At 41.0% G+C, this 23,458-nt stretch overlaps 6 protein-coding genes across 6 annotated transcripts; 3 read left to right on the forward strand and 3 right to left on the reverse strand.

Moving 5' to 3' along the window:
- Positions 1-3,503: 3,503 nt before the first annotated feature.
- Positions 3,504-7,698, forward strand: BCR41DRAFT_420073 (major facilitator superfamily domain-containing protein; the record flags this gene model as incomplete). The annotated part of the gene is made up of 9 exons (XM_022029847.1): positions 3,504-3,581; positions 3,721-3,832; positions 4,561-4,615; positions 5,348-5,769; positions 5,869-6,090; positions 6,199-6,633; positions 6,730-6,758; positions 6,870-7,347; positions 7,427-7,698. 9 exons carry the CDS (start codon positions 3,504-3,506, stop codon positions 7,696-7,698), a joined length of 2,103 nt encoding a protein of 700 aa, XP_021883789.1.
- Positions 7,699-7,832: 134 nt separating this feature from the next.
- BCR41DRAFT_376997 (chromatin associated protein KTI12) lies at positions 7,833-8,946 on the reverse strand (the record flags this gene model as incomplete). Its single annotated transcript, XM_022027079.1, has 3 exons — positions 7,833-8,117; positions 8,235-8,465; positions 8,557-8,946. 3 exons carry the CDS (start codon positions 8,944-8,946, stop codon positions 7,833-7,835), a joined length of 906 nt encoding a protein of 301 aa, XP_021883790.1.
- A 5,553-nt stretch (positions 8,947-14,499) lies between these two features.
- BCR41DRAFT_368643 (hypothetical protein) lies at positions 14,500-15,695 on the reverse strand (the record flags this gene model as incomplete). The annotated part of the gene is made up of 5 exons (XM_022026394.1): positions 14,500-14,576; positions 14,659-14,740; positions 14,883-15,050; positions 15,162-15,486; positions 15,571-15,695. The coding sequence occupies 5 exons, from the start codon at positions 15,693-15,695 to the stop codon at positions 14,500-14,502; spliced, it is 777 nt and encodes a 258-aa protein (XP_021883791.1).
- Positions 15,696-16,772: 1,077 nt separating this feature from the next.
- Positions 16,773-18,535, forward strand: BCR41DRAFT_319402 (terpenoid cyclases/protein prenyltransferase alpha-alpha toroid). Its single transcript, XM_022021348.1, has 4 exons — positions 16,773-16,885; positions 16,974-17,835; positions 17,928-17,997; positions 18,085-18,535. The coding sequence occupies exons 1-4, from the start codon at positions 16,802-16,804 to the stop codon at positions 18,377-18,379; spliced, it is 1,311 nt and encodes a 436-aa protein (XP_021883792.1). The 5' UTR covers positions 16,773-16,801; the 3' UTR covers positions 18,380-18,535.
- Positions 18,450-20,921, reverse strand: BCR41DRAFT_368645 (hypothetical protein; the record flags this gene model as incomplete). Its single annotated transcript, XM_022026395.1, has 5 exons — positions 18,450-18,534; positions 18,645-20,256; positions 20,367-20,471; positions 20,607-20,647; positions 20,743-20,921. The coding sequence occupies 5 exons, from the start codon at positions 20,919-20,921 to the stop codon at positions 18,450-18,452; spliced, it is 2,022 nt and encodes a 673-aa protein (XP_021883793.1).
- A 1,420-nt stretch (positions 20,922-22,341) lies between these two features.
- BCR41DRAFT_348577 (RlpA-like double-psi beta-barrel-protein domain-containing protein-containing protein) lies at positions 22,342-23,422 on the forward strand. The gene has a single exon (XM_022023319.1). It carries the CDS (start codon positions 22,407-22,409, stop codon positions 23,235-23,237), a length of 831 nt encoding a protein of 276 aa, XP_021883794.1. The 5' UTR covers positions 22,342-22,406; the 3' UTR covers positions 23,238-23,422.
- Positions 23,423-23,458: the final 36 nt, after the last annotated feature.

A 23,458-nucleotide genomic window follows, 5' to 3' on the forward strand; every position in this document is an offset into this window, starting at 1 on the left:
GCAATAACGCGTCACACTAAGACGCGACAAATCTTTGACATGAGAACCCATTTTGTCTTATAGATAGATACGTAGTTACCTGGTATAAGTCCCTCTACCAGAAAATGAATAAACACCCCCATGGGTGTGGTGTGTGGACCCACATCTTATTCTCACTTACTTTTTCTACTGCTTACGATCTATCTGCAAAATATTTTTCAATGAGTATCGCAGCTCCAGACTCCCCTCTACTCTAGACTCACCTTCGCTTATTCCCTTCGAAATAAAAAGCTGGAATCATGTAATCTGTAGAATACACGCTGCTGCTTGTAGATGAAATAAAGACCCCATGAAAATAATTTTTTTTATAAGTGAAAGTTTATTTGCACCAGGGCCGTACAAATAACTTCATCCTTTTTTTTTTTTTTTTTTTTTTTTTTTTTTGGAAATGTATTTTTGCGGTACAAATAAGTTTATTCTTTTTTTTTTACTTAGGATTAGTTAGTCTAATTGGCAGGTCAGGATCCAAATATAACCTATTTTGGAGACACTTTTTGGCAGCCTAGCTATCGAGGAATACCCGTATATTTTGTCTCTCTAGCATTATTGTTTTATCTGTAACAACTCTCCTATCTCGCTTACTGGGAGCAACCCTGTGGTGATGAGAAGCACAGTAGCCCCTATTGAACTTGTTGACATCCAACAAAAAAAGGTTTACCAAGCTTTTTAATCGTGACATTCAGCTACAATCCAGTGACAGTAACGATTAGAAGCGCATCAACATATTTATACGATCCTAATGCTTCCCGTCTATTGACATTTTCATTTAGAGGAAGCTCACCTATTAAAAGCGAGTTTACTTGAAATACTGAAATAATAGCCCTCGTGCAAATACCTTCATTATTTGGCAGCACCCAAGTGTGTGAAGTTAAGTGGCTGCCTCAAAAAATAGGCTACTAAATAATGACACAAATTACTGTATTTAGTATGGACTGCCAAATAATATATGGTGCTTGGGATGCCAATTAGATTAATCATTTCACTTATTTGTATGGGCAATTTACTTTTTTTAGTTTTTTTTTACCAATGTTTAAGTAACAAATAAGTAAAATTCTACTGAAAAAACTTCATATGCGTATGTTTAATACATCAGTACGATACACTGGTTTGGGCATTAAATTTGTGCTGTATAGGCGATAAGTTTGTGCCGTTTTCTTCCAGCGCGTGCTGGAAACATTAAGCCCTTTCTCCTCAGGCTCTGACTGGAAATGGAGTGTGTGTGGCTTACAACATATTGCGAAAAACGCAAAACACATAATAATAAAAATTATCCTGGCAAATTTGCCAGGTTGACGGTTTAAGGGATAGGTAAATTCGCCCATTTCAAGCCCAATTCGGCCACACCCTCTGGAACTGCTAGCAGGCGCGGAAGTGCAATTTATTCTAGTGGGCTTTGCGCTTTCTGACGAAACCTATCATCCGTAGATATGTGATGAGTATACATTTGTGACCAATCTAGGCAACCATTTCAAACTTAGTATTGCAAAACTTGATAAAAACAATGCAGTGCAAAATAGACACACTCAAAATTCATCGGACCTTTAGGGAAAATACATTTTTCAATTTTGGATGCAGTCGTGATAAAATATATGCTAATTACATCGTTAGAAAAAAGGAGAAGAGGAAAAAAGGGAAAGCAAGGTTCAAAAAATAACATTTTAAACTCTTCTCTGCATAAAATATTAGGTAACTGATACTTGTTTCAGCAAAGCTCTGCTTTTCAAGATTCTAGTGCAATAGCTCAGAGTTATCAAAAATGACATGATTTCACTTGTATCTATTATAAGTTTTACTAATATTGCCCCATGAATCTGAATATATTTTTTTTAAATGGAAGATAACAAGTTCCGCTTGTTGCTCACTCTGGCAGAGGTCATTCATGCTTAAAGTCAACTTTGATGCAGTGTCGATTAACATTGAATGGACTCTTATATCTAGCGTCCTCTATTATTTATTGAATATCGTAGCATGTAGTAAGCATCTGGTGCTTGAAGGAAGAAACAGCGGGGTTTACAGTCTGCCGTCCATTGGAACATTTACTGAGGACAATCCTGTGTTGATGAGAAGTACAAAGGCTTCTGTTGAACCTGTTGGCACCCAACATAAAAAGATTCTCCGCTCTAGGTCAATATACCATTTTGGCCGTGACATCCAGCTACAAACCGGTGGTAGTAACGGTTAGAAACGCATCAATGTATTTATGCGATCACATCCTTTCCTATCCATTGCGAAGTTTTATTCAGATGAAGCTATTAAAGGCGATTTTTTTTATTTGTACGAGGGAAAGGAAGGGGACAGTATGACGAAAGTGTGTGGGGCTGCGCAAGTATCTTTTTCTTTTTGTTCCCTTTGTTGACGTCTGCAATAGGCGGCAACTTTACTGATGCGCTCACAACTTCACATTTTACATCCACCATTAGAAGCACACTAAACTGAAGCCCTTATAAGGATAATTTAGTCGCTTCGGACCCCAGAGTTGAGACAGCCCATTTATAGAGCTTACATCTAAAATAAAACTCATGGCCTTGTGGGTCTTTGTAATTAAAAGGGCAAATAAAAATGGTAAATGACAATGACAATGAAAATGACTCAGTTATTCGATCTCTCACATCATTGGAGCCAACAGTGAATCTGCATAATAGAATTGAACGCCATGTGCATGTTATTCTATCGCATAGGTACTCCTATGAAACACATGTTCAAAAGAGACCCGGCCACTGCCTGAAGCATCTGTACTTATTTAGTACGCTACTCTGAATACTTGGAGCCATATTCGATTGATCCTAAGAAGTTCAAGAAGCCAGATCCTATTGTTATAATACTCTAGCGATGAGTCATGCATACAACTTGGAACTCTATCGATTGATAGCAAGGTTACCTCATAGCTCCCACATAACCAACAATCCTCATCAAAATCCTTGGAAAATACTAACAAGAGAAAGAAGATAAGTGATAATTGAATGTGGATCGCAGCACATTGTCTGGATATTTATTATTTTATTTTCTACATAAAAATAGATATCTCTATCTATGAGCTGGAGGGCTGGACGACTGGAGGGTTGCAGTGTCAGGAATGTTAAGAATGCTATCCTTTTGTAAGACGAAATATGTAGCAATCCTCCTGGCAACGCCTTCATTATCAGTTCTCACTGCAGCTTTCAATTCCACCAGAGCCTTCAAATTACTCTGCACACATTTCACCAACAGCTCCTATATCAGAACAGTAGCCATTGGCGTTACAGAATAATATTAGGAATAGTGGTTACATCATGCTGCCCGATGCCCATTTGCTAACTTAACAGGCTCCACGGCCCAGTGAAAACGCTATCGTTTGAGACAAGGTATGGCCTTTCATTTTAACCCGTCGAAAAGCCTACAGGTACCGCCACCAGTTTGTTGAACAAATCAAGGGAAGGCATTGACGAGGTAGTATAGCCGCTATCGGAAGCGGCCAAATGGTGACCATGGATTTACCTCGCTTCGAGATGGAGGCAGAAAAAGGAGAACAGAAGATGAATACACGGAAACTAGGCACAGTCATCGTAAGCCCCCTCTACCTGATACATTAGGGCTACGCTAATGTTACCAGAGAGCCACGAGTACAGTAGGCCGGATTCTTCATTTATGGAAGAAAAAAAAGGCCATGCCAGAATTCCTTCCTCAAATTAATCTGTACGATAGGATATGGTGACGCCACAGCCTGAGGTAGTTCTGATGAGAATGATGGATAAGAAGCCAACGAAGCCTATAAGTGATACTGCTTCCAAGTGCTCGGGCGCAGTAGAGTTAGAAGGTGGAGCCGAGGGAAATGTTAGAATGTGTAATGCAAGTCAGTTGCTGATAATAACGTGGACTATGAAATGTAATTCAAGTGGAGAGAAGAAGGGGTTAGACTAGTTCACAAGGAGAAAAAACATCCCGTAAACTTGCGAAAAAACAGTGGATGTGCCCCACTGTGCCGCTTGTTGCATATCAAAGCCAACACCATTGTCAGAATTATCAATCATGCTTGGGCTTACGTCGCAAAAGCACTTGGTAGCTATACAGAGCTATTAAGAATAGTAGAGGGTGTTTGGACAAGTGTATCGAATGAGCTTATCCATAAACCGTATGAGGGTTTGTCAAGACGTATGAATAAGCGTTACAAAGCCAGAAGACATTATATTAAGTATAAATGCCTAAGGAAAAGTGGATACGAACTACAGTATAGAGAAAGTTCATATAAAGAGTTCCATTTAAACTTCAAAGCAGCTGATGACGATGAATCAACTTGGAGGTAAAGAATTAGGATAATCATGGCTTTGGATGCTGGATGCTATTTGGAAAGTTAATGAGGAAAGATGGTGTATGCAAGTTGAATGTTAATGAAAGCATAAAAGGAAGGTCTATTAAGAACCGCAGTTTGACGCGACCTAATATCTTTGAGCTTAGTTCAATTGTGTCCAAGATCCAAAATTTATTCACCATGGATACTGACTGGATACTGGCGCACTTTTTATCCTCTTTGGTTAACTTTAAAAGGTGTCAAGATAGAGGTGTCTAGCCAGAAAGTTGGAGAATCAACTCGACTACGCGAGTAAGTTTGTGTTAAATTTAAATATAGTGTTACAAGGACTGCATTGCAATGATGGACGTACGCCAACACCATGGAGCTTGAGAAGTCATAATTATCACCACTTGTGAAATTTTTGGGGTCACCTTGGGGTATCGAATTCATGTATGAACCCGGCCTTTGAAGGTAGCGCAATGATTCAACCCCCCTCACTCCGCTTGACTCTCCTTCATTTTTCTCTTAGCAGTTGGGATGGCCATTTCGAATGTATCCATTAGCAGGGGTTCTTATTTTTTGGGGGTTGACTAGATATTCACCCAAGTTGTAGATGTCGTAAGGCTTAAAGGCCCATTAAAGTTGAGGAAAAGAGGGGGCGTAGTATCATATAGCTTGAAGGCAAAGGAGAGCATCTGTTCATGCTTTCAATATACTTCCAGTTAAAGAAAGTAAACAAAATAGCAATAGGCTTTCGTAACCACATTTGGGTAGGATGGGCCTTGACTGGCCTTTTGTGTTACATGATTACACAAAAAATAGGGCAACATCACTCGTTCATCTCATGGGCATGGCAAGTATGCGATGTTTTCTCCATTTGTCCCCCTATTCGAAAGGGCGAAAGGATTATTCTTTTTCTTTCATTAATCACCAAATCTTTTAATATTGCGAATACAGAATATCGCTACACAGTGTTCTTAGCCATACAAGCAGCTGCTCTTTTCTTTCTTCTCTACTCCCTATTGATATATTGCCCTAAAGGACAGGTGAAAGGAGTCAAAAGATGGATACGTCAACCACAGTGCAATCATCGGTCTGGACTGACGCGATCCAGGACCAGCTTCTTGAAGAAGATGCCGTAAATGCGGAGCCGACATCTCTACTGACAGAAGCCATGGAAGCGCAACGGTTAGCATGCCTTCGAGCGTTGCCATGGCACCACCGTCCATCAATCACATGGCTATTGCCTTTCATATTCCTGTTGGCGCTGAATATAGGCATGACCTCTGCACCTCTGGATCAACAGATCATTCAGATTATTTGCAAGGCCTTCTTCAGGAATGAGAAAACATTATATGGAGAAGCGACAGGAGCCATCGGCGATAATAAATGCAATATCCCTGCCATACAGGCTATCGCAGCTGTTGTGATGAGTCGTCTCTCATTCGTCAAGTATGTTTCAGGTAAGTTTTTTTTTTTTTTTTTTTTTTTTTTTTTTCGGTAATAATCATCGATCTTGCCAACCAGAAGACTGACCCTCTACATTGGCTTTTGTACCTTAGCCATTTTTACAGTCGGGTTTTATACGTCTCAGTCAGATCATTTTGGAAGAAAATACCTGCTTTATTTAACAATCATTCCATCGATATTGTCACAGCTACTGTTGATCTGGATGAGTTTGCCCAATAACCACATGGGTATTATTTGGCTTTTTGTCAACGCCCTGATTACAGGCTGCCTAGGCGCAAATGCCCTTCTGGAGCCTAGCCTCAGCGCATACATTGGTAAATCATGATGCTTTTTTTTACATTTTATGTTTCAGAGAGAAAAACTATACAGGTATTATTCTAGAGTCCCCTTCATAGTTTCAACTTGTCCATTTCTATTTTTAGCGGACTGTACGTCCCAAGCAGAGAGAAGTTTGTCTATCGGGTATGTGATGGTAGTAACGGGCATGGGCATGGCTCTAGGGCCTGTTCTTGGAGGTAATATCATCGGCATCACTGGTGATGTTAACACGGTTTTGATTGTATCCGTGGCCGCTCAACTGGTCCTGCTCCTATACGCAGTCATTTTGCCAGAGTCCCACCCAAAGAAGCCCATCCCTTCTCTGACTATTGGGATGGCGCATATGAAGAGCAGTAACAAGCAAGTGTCTACTCCATACTCATATAAGGTGAAGCAGCTCTTGCTGGAGGCCTTAAATCCGCTCTTACTGTTCCTTCCAGGGAAGATCAAATCAACATGGGATGCCAGTATTCGATCATCACCCTATATCCTCACCCTTTTGGTCTCATCATACGCTTGGATTGTATTTGCAGCTGGTGGTAATGAGAATGGAGAGGGTATCAGTCTTATATTAATATAATTATTGGCAGTAATTCCTAACTCCCAGGTATTTGTCATTTTATTAACTTTCATAGGCATTGATATTATTTTTACCCCATACTCTGTGAGGCATTTGGTTGTGGTAACAATTAGGCAATATGTTTATAAAAAAAAGGCATTATGGCATTACTGATCTTGGATACGAATTCTTTCCTTTTTTCTAATACCAATATAGAAACTCAAATACCAATGGACACCGCTAGAGTATGGTAACTATTTCACCTTCTCAGGAGTAGTAACATTAATTGTCTATACTGCCTTGTTCCCAGCTATGCAATTCGTTTACAACTTTGTCATACAGGAGAGGAAAGCTCAATCGAATTTGGACGCAAACACCGTTGCTCCACATCCCAGATCCTCAATCCAATCAGATGCAGAGGAGTTGTTATTACGCCATAGTCTTCACGAGAGGACGCCATTGCTTCAGGAGGCTCGCGTATGTGCAGGGTCAAATGCCATTAACGAGGCCGTTATCGATACTCATAGTACTCAGGACGGGCTACCATCATATAGGGCCACAGATGTGTCTGATGTGAAGGTCATGCAAAAGGCTATCGAGAAAGACATCTTTTTCTTAGTCTTTGGAGCCATACTATATGTTATCGGCTTCGCGATTGTACCAGCCTTTGATGCAGGAATCGTTTTATACATTGGTAAGTCTCTGTCTACAACTTTATTTTAGTTGAATGGTGTTTGTCCTGATATTTTTTTATTTTTTATTTTTTTTTATAGCTTGTGGCATCCACGCGATGGCTTCTGTCTATGACGTCTCGTTTACATCGCTCTTGACATCTTGTGTACCCACAGATCAGACGGGTAGAGCTCTTGGTGCAATTTGTATCATGGATTTGATGGTACGAGCAGTGTCGTCTCTGTTCTTCGGTTGGATCTTTAGTAGAACATCTGTCATGATGCCCTCGACGGTATATGTAGTCTCAGCAGCCCTCGCAGCATGTTCATTAGCAGTTGCACTAGCATTATGGTCAAAATACCATGCCCGCTAAATGTAAATTATACGGAGAAGCGATGAAATCGATGCTCTATCCTTCTCATACATGTATTCCCTGTATTATGAAATCTAAATCAATAACCGCTTCGTACACAAAAGTCATTATTGAATAAAATATATATTAAAAGTTTAGTTATTCAGATTTTGATTCAGATATTCGACAAAGCCCTCTGCAACTCTATTCATGTCTAACAATGTGCGCATCCTATTGATCGCTGTGAATTGTCGCCGTAGTCTACGAAGCTCGCTGAGAGTAACGACTCGTGTTGGGGGTAATTGAACTGGGATATTCGACAGAGGAGCTTTGATCTGCTTAGTGGGATCTCCTGATTTTTGAGCATCTAAGATAGCCTGAATGATATTCTGTGTTGTCTGGTCAAGTTCGTACAAATAATTTGTTTCTTGCACTACTTTCTATAAACATAATAAAAAATAAAAATATAAAAAAATAGCATCCAGTAAGACTCTTGTTAACTATTTCTTCAAAATAAAAAAAATAAGAAAATAAAAAATGTAAAAAAAAAGTTTTACCACCACAGTTGACAAATTTGGCGGCTTGGCTTTCCTCAAGATCACTGCATCCCAAATTTCTTCCTCTGGTAATTTATCTTCAGGTACAACAACAAATAATGGCGAGTCCCATTTCGTTCGCGAGTCTGGCTCCTCAAAACGCATAACTAACTCTTCAAATGTCTTTTCTGTGTATGCTCCCGAAGCAGCGTTCCATTGCCTTGCTACGTCTGGAAGACATCCACAAAAGATCTAGTGCAGGAAAAAAGCATTAAAAAACTCAACCAATTATTCTAAAAATGGCCTTGTCTTTTTAGGAATTAGGACGTGTTTTTTTGTTTACCACACAATGGGGGGTTCCAATCGCTCGGGCGACACAGTATAGTTGGTAGCGGAAACCCTTGATATAATTTAAGCTGTCAACAATGACGATGTCGTCCTTGGATAAAAGTCTCTCCACAGCTGACATAAGAGCTCCACGAGCCTTCTTTTCGTCTGCAGCGGTGTTGTATGAGACATGTTTATTTAAATTCAGCGATTCGTCATTGACAACATGAATGCGATATTCCTTTGTCCTTGTTGAGGATGTTAAATCATTGCTTAAAGTTGAGCCTCCTTCACCTGAACTTTGATCCCGAAGCTGAGCAAAACGAGTTTCAAAAAATTGTTTAAGCTCCTGCGCCCTCCTGGTTTTACCGCTAGAAGGCAATCCACTAAGAATCACTAAAGGCATCGTCGATTGTTGGTTGTTGCTCTTGTTGTTGCGGTTGCAGTTACAGCCTTGTTTTCAAAACGGATCATAATCACGTGTCACTATAACAACAGTTGAGTGACTCGATAGCGAACACCATAAAACTGAAAAACTATCTGGCGGGCATTTATTGAAGGAAAAAAAATAATTTAAAAACGTTACTACACGCCTGTCTACAGAAAGGTATATAGTGTCCCGCATCTAGTCGCGAAAAAATTTGGGAAAAAACCTTAATTTGTTGCGTTTTCACATCACCGCAGTCACATTGTTTATGAAGCACTCATGGCCGCCATTTTGGTGTTCATCTTCACTCTCTTCCAAAAAAAAAAAGCTCATTTCTCTACATATATACCTTTAAAAAATATCCTTTCTTCCTTTACACATCGCAAAATATCGAAATAAAATGGTTTACTTGAATAAAAGGAAGAGACAGTTGCAAGGTGCTCGACAGAAAAAAGTGCGGCGCAAATTGGAACAAGATTCAGAGATATCTTCTGGGAATTTGCAGACAGAAGCAGTGCTCCTATTCGAACTGAAATTTTGTCAATTGATATTTATTATTTTAATCTGAAACATCATAATTAACAAAGTTTCAGTTCGAATAGGAGCACTGATTGTGATTACACATTTGTATAAAGGACTACAAGAGACAGTACCAAAGGCTTTGAGCTCAGTGGATATTGTAAGCATTCGAAAATACGCAAGGAAGAGCTTCCGTTACATGGACGCATACCGAAAAAATATGTCTGGCCACGTTGCTGAACAACAGGTGAAAAAATATAAATCTCATAGACGCATTCCAGCAAACTGGGATTTAATGTGAAAATATAAATCTCACACCCTTAATAATGACCAAGATGTCATTGGAAATAAGGTTTTAGCCAATCAGAATTCGAGATTTATGTTGCGTTTTGCCCCTCACATATGAAACCAGTCTCTTTTTTTTTTGTTCACTCATGAAGAAGTCATTTCAACAAAAACTCTCTGTCTTGTCAAAGAAAAATGGCAAATAAATGGGATAACAGTGTTATATTTTTTCTGTAGTTCATTACCGGGCCTTGAGCAGATTTCCCTCCCATCCTATTTTTTCTCTGAAAAATATTCGTGACTAGGTGCGGGGCACTGTATTTTTGATTTTTTCCTAGAAGATGGGATAAAGTATTAAGACAATAAATAACTAAAAAGTAACTTGATCTTCTGTAATGTTTCTGACTTTTTACTTTTGTTACCTTCGGATGCGCTTTGCACTTCTTCACGCTCATCTTCATCGGCGTCTAATTGGCCGATCTCTCTGTTGCAGATCGAAGCAGGACTCAAGGCGAGATCCATGAAGACGAGTTGGGTCGATGGAAGCCGTATACCATTGACGAGATCATTTCCGACAGCGCCACTTCCAAAAGGGTCCTTAAGTCCAGAGATTGGCGCTGATTAGGACATAAAAGCGTAACCAAAAGCAATTAGCAAAAGGAATTGCAAGTTAGCCTTGCTTTCACTTTTTTCTCACCTTTTCTTTTTTGTTCGTTCATCTACAACGTTAAAAGCGTGACAGGCTTTCAGACATGACGATCATGACAAGATACCATGTACCGTGTTCATGCAATGGGTCATATCAGCACCAACGTTATGGTCAAAACTATAGATGCTGAAGACAAAACTTGGCCCCACCAAGCAATTGACTATATAAAAAGATGTCAAGCATGCCAACGGATGAATACTGCCAGGAAAGGATATCATCCACTAAAAACTATTCATGCACAATTACCAGGTGAACATATCGCGATTGACATAGCTGGACCATTCACAGTCTCTGAGAAGAACAATCCCTATTTGCTGATCATCGTTGATATTTGTACTCGCTATGTGTTGCTGGATGCCCTACCTGATAAGTCTGCTGTTACAGTTGCAGCTGTGCTGTTTAAGCGATTTTCAGACATCGGCTTCCCACGAGTCATTCAATCCGATAGTAAAGAATTTGTCAATCAGTTAATGGAAACCATGAGGTCACAAATGTTTATTGATCACCGTTTAATTGCTCCATATCACCCACGAAGTAATGGTGTTGCCGAAAACCATGTAAAAACTATTTGTCAAATGATCAGAAAACAGATCAGGCATGATAGTAAGCATTGGGATAATCATGTTCCATTTACTCAACTAAGTGTCAACACTCGAATTGTGAGTCTTCATAACTCCTCACCCTTTTCTTTATTTTTTGCACGAAAACCAAATGGCTTCAGTAACTGCACTGATGACGAAGGAAATCCAATGAATCAAGGAAAATTAATTCAGAGAACCAAATATATGACAGAAATAGTCTTCCCTGCAATTCGTAAAAAAGCTAAACAAACCCAGAAAAAGATGATTGAACGCCTCAATGCTACTGTAATTCTCAACGAATTTCCTGATGGAGCAAAAGTAATGACTCTTGACCCAATCCGTGGCGATAAACTTACTCCACATTATGAAGGACCTTACACAGTTGTAAACAAAAATTCTCATGGCTCCTGTATCCTTAACGATGGCACAGGTGCAGTTTTAGCCAGAAACTATGCCCCTTCTCAACTGAAACTTGTCCCTGATGACTTTGAAGATACTCCTACCTACGAAGTAGAAGAAATTATTGGCCATCGACAAAGTACTACATCCCCGCATGAGTATGAGTATCTTGTTAAATGGAAAAACTATTCGCATGATGACAATACATGGGAACCTGAAGAGAACTTTATTGAACGACAATGTATTGCTGAATATTGGGCCAATTATCATGCCTCAAAAGCCGTTACTACTGACTCTAAACGATCTCATAGCTCTCTATCAGAATCTTCTAACTCTCAACAGAGTGCGTCACAGGCATCTGATACTCTTCAAACATCTGTCAAAAATATGTCTCGACCCAAGCGTCGACACACGCGTCGTTAGACATATTATAAACTACATCAATCATAATAATACCAATAATAATATCCAAAATAATAAGAGCAATCAATATGCCAATCCAATGTCCTGAAGTGATAAGAAGACATGTATAAGCATGGCTAATTGAAAGCAACGCTAATATTAATGCCTGCATATTGAAGGAGTCATACAAAACTTAGTGCACTTATAGGTCCGTGCATGTTCATAATTAAAGGAAAAAAAAAAACAACACACTTTATTCAGCAACCCTGGCCTAACGGTTCTGTACACATCTTACAACAGTGCCGCTTTCTCTTGCAAGAGCTTGCAGCGAGGTGAGTCAACTTCGACTGTATCTAGTCCCTTGAGGACCTTTTGGAGCTGTCTCTCTGACATTTCCAGCATTGGCTCTTGACGGCTGCTCGACACTTCCGTCACGCCTTCAGTTTCTCATTCACTTTCCTATCCAGATGATTCATATTGATCACACATACTCCTCATTGATAATCCCTTCCATTTCCTTGCAATGACGAAAGGAGGAAGAAATTACCGTTCATCGGGATTGAACACATCAACACCTACAAATTATACGTTGCAGGGCGGCTGCCAAGGCTCAACAGTGCCGTAGAATCGCAAGTGCAGGAAATTACTTGCCTTGATTGTTGGCTGTTGTCCGAAGATCAAGCAATCTTGCGGATTATTGATATATGGTTGATGGTTAATGATTGGAAGAAAGAAAGGACGATAAAAAGAATGATAGAGGGAACTAGGCGGGTGACCCGTGGCTTCGCTCATGGTTGCACTAGCCAAGCGCTTTGTCTCGTGAGACTTATTTATCTCATTGAGTACCAACGTTTGAAGGCACTCGTCTTTGATAGAATCCCTGTAAACAATGAGGATACACACAACAATATCCCTTGATCTGTAACGTCGAGATTTTTTAGTATTCACGGGCAAAAGAGCGGTAATGCTCGAGCATACGAAAACTATGATTATCTCACTTACAGATTTGTGAAGGGAGTATCGATCTCCCAATCATTGTTGCCTAAGCACTTAATAGTTCTAATGAATAAACTCCTCGCAGTCCCCGCTGCTGCCATTCTGAGTTTAAACTTCTCAGGCTGCATTTGAGATGACATGTGTGCACACCCCGTCAATATGTTCGGTACCAACCGCATAACGATCAAATGCACCACACATCTACAGTAGTACTTTAACCGTAGCAGGGCTGATTCGGGGAACTGGTGCGGTTGGCATGGTGATAGCATGCCCTGACGGGATATCTATGAATACCAACAGTCCCATATCCTAGCAATTTAGCCTAATACTATTGCTGTTAGAGACAAAGACTTGAGCCTACAGTCAATCGATCTTTTAAAGTCTTGAATAACAAACCATTTTTAGATCAATATGGGAATTTGGCAATATATCTCTAGCAAAAAGGAACCGGAAAGGCATTTGTTTCCCTTTAGGCTGGGGAAGAAGGAATGAAGATGGTAAACGTTGCTAGTTGTGTAAAGAAGTGGAGGCAAGTGAATGGTTGACATAGTGCACTTTGATGATATAGCTTAAGATATAGTTTTTGCTGTATGATTTTATTGATTGATTTTTACTGATTGTTTACCTTCCTTGGAATGCAATAGACGGCTGCTTTCTGCTAGAAGAAAGCACAGAGAACTAGATCTGACCTACCCATGGGCTGGCGAAAGCTAAATGGGCAAATTTACCCGCTTTACAGTCCAGGGATAAACTAAGATAAAGCCCAAAGAAGTACCAAGATCTTGACCTTTGCGCCACCAGCTTGTGTTCTAACTTTTTTTTTAAAACGCATAGACGGATTGGTCTCATGAAGATTTTAATAAAAACCATATATCAACACGGCTACTTAAAAAAAAAGACGTATGAGATTTCAATTTCTTAATAGCCACGTCTCTCAACACCCATGGCACGAAAAGATTCCACGCCTTAAAGTTCCAACTAATTTAATCATGCCCGTGTACCGATGGTTGAAGGAACCCATCATTAAGACCTGGCTATGTCATGGGGGCCATGGACGGCGTTTGAAGGAACACATCATTGGTCTGACCATTTTTGGGAGGGTATAAAACGCATTCATTCAAAGCCCGTGATTTTGTGTAATGTCCTGTGCGATGGCCGCAATGTTAACAAAGTCATGAATCCTTACGACTTTAGTATATCAGGCGGCTTTAATTGAACGGAGTATTGCAAGCTACAGAGTAGCCTTGCTGCTACGGTCGGCTGAGATTAAGCTTACTGTCCTACAGCTCTGTTCGAAAGAACAACATCTCTCTTCTCTGTTTTTTTAGGCCACCAGTCTGAGGTTGAAACCACGTGCAACGAATGAACGTGCTGCAAGGTGGAATTGTCTATTGAGGGAATTAGTAGCCGCTCTTGCCGAAGCTTCTTACTCAGGCTAAGGATAAACATTAGTTATTAGCTGGGATGCTGCAAAGCTAAGTTTTCTTGAAGTCGAAAAATATTTGGGAGTTCATTTGTCCCAACCGTCAAAAAAAATTTTTTTTGAAAAGATGCTGCAATTTTTTTTTCTTGCCAAATGTTATTGAATCCGCGTACCATGAGTACTATCCTGTCCTCACACTTTAACATGAATAACAATTACTATATACATTCACTATTCTCACGCTCTTTTCTCTTCTCTTTCTCACCCTTACCAACACTCTTGCATCCTAATTTTGCTATTCAAAAAATAAAAAATAAAGTTTAAAAAATAACCGTAAGAAAATAAGCAACAAAAATGAAATTTGTAAGATATAATACCAAGCAGAAGATAAATATCGATCAGACGCTGGCTAAGATCTTCCAGATAATGGAAAAATGCAGGCTTACTCTCAGGGGCTTTCTAAAAGCATGCTTCGAGCCGAACAACTCAGGCGTGAATTTGCAGTATCCCAGCTAACTATATGTCTTGATACTAAGCTTAAGGAGTAATTAAACTAAATAGAGTTCGTTTACTCAAGGAAAAACCTCACCAGGGGGCTTACAGTGGAAAAGTACATGAGTTGGAGGACAGCACGTTCTCCAAGAGTAGTTACTGATTTTCCAACTCTATCAAAAAGGATTCCGGCCGCAAAGCCTGCGTCCCTAACAATGATGTGGTTTGCAAAAGTAAAAAGGTAGTTGACTGAGAATCTGTTAGTGGTCCAGAAGGCCTTGACAATTGGTAGGTGTCCTTAAAATAAAACTTTGTTCTCACTTGTCGTAGATGCTCAGTTCCCATCGGTCGGTGATTTTTTCGCAAATTAATTTTTCATCTTTTCGACTTGTCGCAGGCGCTCTTTGTCAAGGAAGATCCTGATGTGCTTCAGAAATGTTAAAATTTTATGCGTGATTCCAGATGAAATTGACTCTTCACTTTTGATTAAAATATCACATTCGAATGTCCCTATTACAAAGTGCTTGCCATCACTCCTTTCCATTGTAATCGGGCGAACCCTGAAGAAATGGTCTTCACCGACTGTCTTTGGCATGAACGTTTTTTTGGGGACATGCTTTACTATTCTTGTTTGCTCGTGATGGGGATTCTGAAGTCTTTTTCTTCCATAGACCTCCACCTCGTTAACGAAGAGGAATGATCCACTCCTTGGACTAAAGAGCGGCACCCCTGATAACAAACAGCTTGCAACCCGGCGAGCCTGAGGCGGTTGTTCCCACTCAATATTCACTGCTTACTTGTTGAATTTGTCATTTTCATGAAGGACCTTTGATTGATAATTTTTGCAGATGGTGATTGGCGTAGGATTCCTCCGATTGATGGAAGAGCTGCCCCAGATTGTTCGCTCTGCTGTATTTCCCATGGAGGCAAGTATCCTGGAGTATGGACAGATTTATTAACGAAAGCATGAACAGGCGCTGTTGGAAGCGAATCGTACTTTTTTAGACACAAGAGCATCAAGCTTACATCCAGAAATCGAAATTCCCATTGGAAATTGCCTAATTCTGTCTGAAAAGTACAACGTCTTTTACTTTCCTTTTCTGACGCTGATTCCTGTCCACATGCATGTATTAGAGCCTCGTTGAATGGACGCCAAGCCTGAGGTAGCCGAGCTGACTGAAAGGATGGGACATAGTGGGCTTTTGAATCTCATTTGGCCTCATAACGCACTTGACATGCTTTGGTTTCCAACAAATGTTTTCGGAAGCCAGATTTCGTTGCAAATGTGGCTCCATACTCCTTGCAGTGAAAATGACCATCTCTACTTATAACCACACAGTTCTTCCCCAGGGCAACAACATCATCAACGGTGTGACAATCAACGACGTGAGCAGTGCGACCTCGAAAAGACTCAAATTTTTTCTCCGAACAAAAATCACAAACGATCTCCTTATCATCCAAAGCACCATCTCCAGGCCCAACATCAGTGCTCTCAGGAAACACCGTAGTTGAGTCTTCGTTTCTTTGAGCAACGCCTAAAGAGAAATAAAATACTGTAAGTTCGCGTGGCCAACAAGAAAAACCCCTGCGTGGATAAGCTGCGTTAATAATTAAGGAAAGGATTTCTTACATCAAACTTGTTAAGTTTTTTTGGTTGCCGCAGCAAGAGCGAAACAACTGTTGCCGAGAAAGATATAAAAGAGAGAAGAGAGCTATAGTCCTTGCAGAGAGCAAAAAACGGAGGAAAGTATGACAGTGGTGCAGAGAGAGGAAAAAAAGAGAGAAGAGGGGATAGCGACAAGGTGGGTGCAGACAATAAAACGTCTTGAGAACAAAATTTGTATGTGGCCCATTTTTTGCTCCAAATGTAATGGTCATGCAATTAGGGAAAAGAGTCATTTAATTAAAAAAAAAAAAAAAAAAAAAAAAAAGGATGTGAAAACACCACGTGTCTTCATTCTCCTTTTACATTCTCCAGGCTGAAGGAATGTGCACTCCAATTTTTCCTCTCGTCTTTGCGCATCCATCATGGGCGTTTTGAATCGTGAACACGACATTCAGTCATATGGCTATAAGGACGATGGCTTTCCGACAAAGACTTCAGAGCAGCAGGTAAAAGAAAAAAATATTAACTTAGTTAATATAGTATTCCGGCGCAGGCATCTGACCCAATCGCTCATCTCATGCACCCTATCCATAGGTGGAAACGGAAGAAAGCATCTGCAACGCATATTTCGCGTACACGCAAGAGAGCCCTATACCGAAACCTATTGCTAGTATCGAACTTCGCAAATCACGTCATGTCAAGTTCCTCCTTGGTGCCTTGGACCGTCTTGCCAGTTACTGGGTAGCATTGGATGCTGCTAAACCATGGCTCTGCTACTGGATCCTTCATTCACTCGATATTTTAGAGTATAAGATCCCTGACCAGATCGCACAACGTGCTATCTCCACTTTGAAGCATCTGCAATGCGAAACTGGTGGATTCGGAGGTGGGCCAGGTCAGGAGGCTCATTTGGCACCAACCTATGCAGCCGTCAACAGTTTGGCCATTATTGGAACCAAGGAAGCCTATGATATAATTGATAGGCCTAAGCTTCTCGAGTTTTTAATGCGAGTCAAACAACCAGATGGGTCGTTCAAAATGATGGTTGGTGGTGAGATTGATATCCGAGGATCGTATTGTGCGATGGTTGCAGCGACATTAACCAACATTCGAACAGCAGAATTGGAAGCTGGGGTCGCAGAGTTTATAGCTAGTTGTCAAACTTATGAAGGCGGTTTGGGGAGCTACCCTGGCGTTGAGGCTCATGGAGGATATGCGTTCTGTGGATTGGCAGCGTTAGAATTGATGGGTCAGACAAATATATTAGACCAAGAGGCATTTCTGAGATGGAGTGTCAGCCGTCAAATGTTGTTAGAGGGTGGATTCAATGGCAGGACTAATAAGCTGGTAGATGGGTGTTATTCATTTTGGGTAGGGGGTTTGTTTCCGATCATTGGCAAGATGCTAGAAAGCCAAGGTCAGGAGTATAGCACACTGGATTTCATATATGATCGAGGTAAAAAAAAAAAAAAAAAAAAAAAAAAAAATCCAGAAAAGCGACATTACGTGTTCTTTACCTAATGTGTAGTCAAATTAATTGTTTACTAGATGCGCTACAAGAATATATATTAATTGCATGCGAAGCTAAAACTGGTGGCCTTCGTGACAAACCCACAAAGTATACAGCCTTGTCTCAAATGTATTCTCTACGAAGACAAGATTGAAGAATATATCTAACACTTGGGCTATTTCTCATCAACTTTAGATCCCCCGATTATTACCACACATGCTATTGCTTAAGCGGTTTATCATTATCCCAACACCATATCTCCTTCCGCCATGATCTAAAGGAGATTGCGCCAGGTGCTCTGTCAAGTTTGCTCTGGACAGAAAATTCAAATAAGCTTCGAGTCGTGGGCTCTTCTAAGAATATGGTTGAACCTACTCACCCGATCTTCAACATTCGTTTGGAGAGTGTCAGGAAGGCATTTGTGTATTTTTATGGCAAGGCTGCAGAAGACGTCATTGAAGAAGTGGATATTGAAGTTGTTCGTCACTAGGATCATTTTATCATAAGATATGTTTTTTTCCCTTTGAATTTATTCTTGTTTTGAGAGCTGAAATAACGAATTAAGCACGGAATACTTGAAGTATGCGCTCAACGTATTTTCGGCAAATCGGGCAAACTCGCTCCCTTTCGATGACTTGCTTGCCACTTCAAAATAAATCATCCAATTAAAAAAAAAAAAAAAAAAAAAAAATTAGTGGTATGACTTTTTTTTTTTTTTTTTTTTTTTTTTTTCAATGTACAGCACAATATCATACCAATCCATGCAAGATGACATATGACCACAATTGAGCATAACACAATTCAATGGTCCGTCAAAACAGATCTTGCAGAGGTTCTCGTCTATATTTGTAGACGACGGTTCATGAGGCTTTGTTGTCTCCAATGCTGACGCGTTTTCGATGTCAATATCTGATGAATCCCAGGCCTGATTTCTCGTTTCTTGACTCGCATTTCTTTCCTCTTTATCTCTCTTTACAGTCTGGATCAGGCTTTTTAGCAGGCCAACTAGTTCATGCTTTTCAAACATACCCACATGACTGACACGGTTGGAGTCCAACAACGACTTGATAACTTTGACAGACAGCTTTGATATGTCCACATCTGGCGAGATAATGTCCTCTAATGTCAGATTCGCAGCAAATGTCTCCTCGGATGATTCTTGAGGCCTCCGTGGCGGCTTGACAGGCCGTGATGAATATGATGGCTCAGAAGACGACGAAGCAGGTGTGATATGGGACTCTGAAACGCCTGTTGGGAAGCTAAAAGTACTAGCACTACTGCTTGAGCCAGATGAAAACCGGAATTGTGGGCTAGAAGATGATGAGTCAGAAAAAGTAGGTAATGAATAAAACCCTGTATTGGCAGTGTAGTCATTGAATCCTTGGGATGGACGTGGCCTTGTCTGTCGCTGGTTTTGCGATTGTGGCATTGGATTGGGTCTAGAGCTGGAGGCTGGTTGAGGCACAGATGCAGATGACGAGGATGATGACGAGGGTGATGTTTGTTGACTCTTAAGTGGTGGTTTAGGCTCATAGCAAGTATAGCCAAACCCATTTCGGGAATTGGAAGAGGTTCCAAATGTTGGCTGTGGACTAAGAGGTGGTATTGTCGACGAAGCCTGAGGTTTGGCCTCATGATGGGGCCGTTGCTGGCGATGTTGTTGCTGGAACTGCTGTTGGTGTTGCGCTGTGAATGGATTTGGAGGCGGGTGTTCTGCCTGATGATAGGACCCAAAGCCTCCATTAAATCTGAACTGAGGTTCCCGGGAGGACCCAGTTTGCGAGTGCTGCGAATGGGTAGGGGAAGGGAACGTAGATCCAGGATGATAAAATGGATAGCCATCCGCTGGTCGGCCAGACATATGGGCTCCAAATGGACCCGTACCAATACCAGAGGCCCTAGGCATAAAATCCTCAATATGTGGTCTAGGCTTTTGAGGACTTGGGCCTGGTTGAAAATGAAAATGTGACGATCCGAGAGAGAATGGTGGGGTATTGTTGGGCGCCTCCCGTGGTTTTGGTTGTTGGCTTTGCTGTTGTTGCCTCTGGGCCTTCTGTTGACTCGGCTGTTGACCCTGGGCCTCAGCAGAGGAAGAGGATGTTGATTGGGATTGCCTTTCCTGGAAGATGCTTTCTGCTGTAGTGTCGGGGTGCCTACGTTGTCTGGAGTCATCACTGCTGAACATCCTAGAGAAGAACTTGTCCAATTCATTGATCAGATTATCTGACGTGCCCGTCAAGTCATTTGCCCTCGGAAGCACTTCATGAAGCACTAGCCACTCTTCGACCGTACTTGGCATTTGTGTGCGGAAGTAGACCTCCGACGCATCTGATAAAGGCTTGTTATCCTGGATAGCCTTCACCAATTCTAAATTGCAGACCACCATAAAGATTTTGTCAATCTCTCATGAGATATGCGTAAGATTGTACAGCTGAAGCGCTATCTAGTAATATTGGAGTTGTTTGACTGCTCCTAACCTTGTTTTTCTAGCATGTTGGCCGTTGAGATATTGTATGCATCTAAGTAACGCTTGAGTGTCCGGATATTGAGCTTGCTCAGCTTCGCATCCTCTAGTTTGTAGACTAAATTGCAAAGAAACAGTGTCGAGGTCTGTAGTCGCCCATTTGTTGTCCCAGCCTATACAGGCCACTCATTCTCACTATCCCAAAAACGAAATATAGAATCTTTTGTCTTCACACGTCAAAACTATTTGTTACCTTGTAGAAAGTGAGCACAGTACCCACAGCATCGTACATCTCTATCGAAAGTACAAAATATATGTATTCAGTTATTTCTAGAATAATCGTCTTTCAAAACAGCAATGACGTTTGCTATCCTGCTGGTTAATCGGACCTGAAGTGACCGAACTTCAGTAGCTCTGTTTTGTAATTGCAGCAACTGATACATGCCATGACACCGCAGTTGTGGCAGTTAGTCTTTCTGATCCGGTGCAGACTCGAGCCGCAGCGCTCGCAGTTGCTGGACTGGTGCATCTTAGGAGGCGTCCACTGACTTCTGTTCTCCTTGGCCATTTGTTTTTCCCACACCGTCTTTTTTTTAAATGAAGGTAAAGTAATGACATGTAATCATTTCAGTAAACCATGACTTTGATTGTGGCAGTGCCAATTGAAACCTTTGCTGCTGTGCCTCAGAACAAACTACAAATTTGATTGGTCCCAACCAAAGTAGTATTTTTCTTTAATATTTTGTACACAAGGTTTTATTAAGCATGTCCATTCTTATGCCAAATGTTCCTTTGCTCTCACCCGCTATGCTGCGCATCGTTATTCTAATGATCCAAGAGCATTTGTGGATGCGTCTTCATCAAGTTCGTTGCGACGCGTTATAATAATCTTGTCTACTAGAACACAATCCGCGTTTCTTTAGTTAAAGACGAATAAGAGAAATCAAGCATAATTAGGCTAATACCCCGTGAATTTTTTTTATCACTTGTAGTGTTCGAGTTGGATCGGGGAAGTAGCTCAGAAACAGGGACAGAGTAGCGGTTTATCTCAGGAACAAAATATGCACCAAAAAAAGAAAAGACAAAGTTCGTTTCAGAGCATTAAAGTTCCGACAACCGATTTGGAATGGGTAATAATGATGACGACGCTGGCATACCATACACATATAATACAATACTCCAGCCACCCGTGGTTATATACATCAAACAAGTTAGGACTCTCCGGGGTTTGGTCCGCTGCTTTCTATGCGCTTATACCCTCTCTTTCTTTCATTACTTGAATGAATGATGACATAACTAAATGTCTATGTTCATGCATACATATAGTGAAAATGGAGTAGTTTATGCGATATTAATACATATATATATATACATGGACTACCATTAAACACTTAAACACATCTTTTAATTTATATAATATAGCGAGCGTATGTATATATTATTGGAATGAGAAAACCAAGCCAGCGATGAATATAATGGCCTGATCTGTTCTTCCAGGTCCCTGCCCGGATTGAGCTGAGTCTAGTATGGCGTTTCTTCTCGCGTGCTTTCATACTTCTCATTGGATACTTAGTGCGGTGAATTATCCTCCTCTTATATCAACACATCCATGTTTATCGATACAGATTAGGCCCTTGGCAGAGCAAAGCGCTTATTAAGTGATCTTTATATCTTTGACCTTACTTCAATTTCCTAGTTATCGCATGGCCTACCGCCATAATTTTACCGTATCCGGTTAATCTCAGTTTAAGCTCAAGGCGCGAATAGTCCCACTTCTAGCTCGCGTTCCCCTGGCCACGGCACTTGAACTCTGATCGTTAGGAAATCGTGATGGGCACGGGTACATACAAATCAATTAATTGCTAAGGCCATGCTACAATCCAGAAGCTTGAGAAAGATGCAGTATTCACACTCATATCCATAATTATAAAAAGGAGTACCTCCCACCTATTATCCATTTTTTTTTTCTATCTTCATCCACCATTGTAGTTGCTTTATACTTCTTAGTTTTTGCACTATTCTACGCCCCATCTAACCATTTCTCGAACCCAATATGGCTCCTGTCTTCTCCTTTGTACTTGTAACTGCCTCACTCGTTTGTGCCATGGCTGCTCCTTCTACGCGCAACTTGGAAGGTGCTGCTGTCAGCACAAGTTACACTGGCCTCGGCAAGATCTACAACGACTACGCTATCCGTGGTGCTTGTCCTGATATGAATTATTCTGCCCACGATGCTTTTGCTACTGTCAACGCTGCTCAGTTTGGCAGTGTCAAGGATGGTACATCTGCCTGCGGCAAGTATGTCAAGGTCAACCACGCCGATACACCCTCCAAGCATTACATTTACAAGATCGTCGACTATTGTAAGCACTGTAATAATGGTGAGCTCGGCCTTTCTGAACCAGCCATCAGGGAGCTCACCAACTCGAGCCATGCTAGGATTGACTGGGAGATCATCAATCATAAAGATACCTCAGAGAACAGTGAGCTCGTAAAGGCGTTCAGTTACAATAAGAAATCTAAATCCACCAAGAAGAGCGTCAGCAAGAAGAGCAGCCACAGCCACTATAGGTGGCGCTATCGCGGCCGCGGTACCTGGTTCAGCGATACTTTTGGCTCTTGTGGCGAGCGTTTCTCTCAGAATGACATGATCGTTGCTTTGAACGAGGCTCAGATGGGTAAGATGTGGGGGCCTCGCTCCAAGTGTGGCGCCAAGATCCGTGTCACCGCTAGGGGATCCTCTAAGAGTATTGTTGTCCGTGTGGTCGATACTTGCCCTCATCGTTTCTGCAGCTATGGCCAACTGGACCTATCTCAAGCTGCCTTCAAGCATTTCGCCCATAAGGACAAGGGTATTCTAGATCTCAGATGGAAGTTTATCTAAACAATGGAAAAGCCCGAGGAAGCCAAACTGCAGCCTGATTGCTTCGGCTGTTAAGTTTAGAGCATATTGATATATCCCTGTTCAACCTTTTCCAAACAGTTCCAGTCCACCTAACCCCAACGTGATTTAGAATAGAGCATCCGCATAAACTCATTTGTATATAGCCACAACGCAATAAAAAGCACGATCATTCCTTCAAAGGCCTCTGATTCTAATATATT

This window comes from Lobosporangium transversale (genome assembly GCF_002105155.1).
Source record: "Lobosporangium transversale strain NRRL 3116 chromosome Unknown BCR41scaffold_8, whole genome shotgun sequence".
In the NCBI taxonomy this organism is placed as follows: Eukaryota; Fungi; Mortierellomycota; class Mortierellomycetes; order Mortierellales; family Mortierellaceae; genus Lobosporangium; species Lobosporangium transversale.

Coding starts and splice junctions, on each gene's coding strand:
- BCR41DRAFT_319402 (XM_022021348.1), top strand. CDS start 16,802: ATGGGCGTTTTGAATCGTGAACACGACATTCAGTCATATGGCTATAAG. Junction 17,836..17,927: donor GGATTTCATATATGATCGAG/GTAAAAAAAAAA, acceptor ATTGTTTACTAG/ATGCGCTACAAGAATATATA. Junction 17,998..18,084: donor CTTCGTGACAAACCCACAAA/GTATACAGCCTT, acceptor CATCAACTTTAG/ATCCCCCGATTATTACCACA.
- BCR41DRAFT_348577 (XM_022023319.1), top strand. CDS start 22,407: ATGGCTCCTGTCTTCTCCTTTGTACTTGTAACTGCCTCACTCGTTTGT.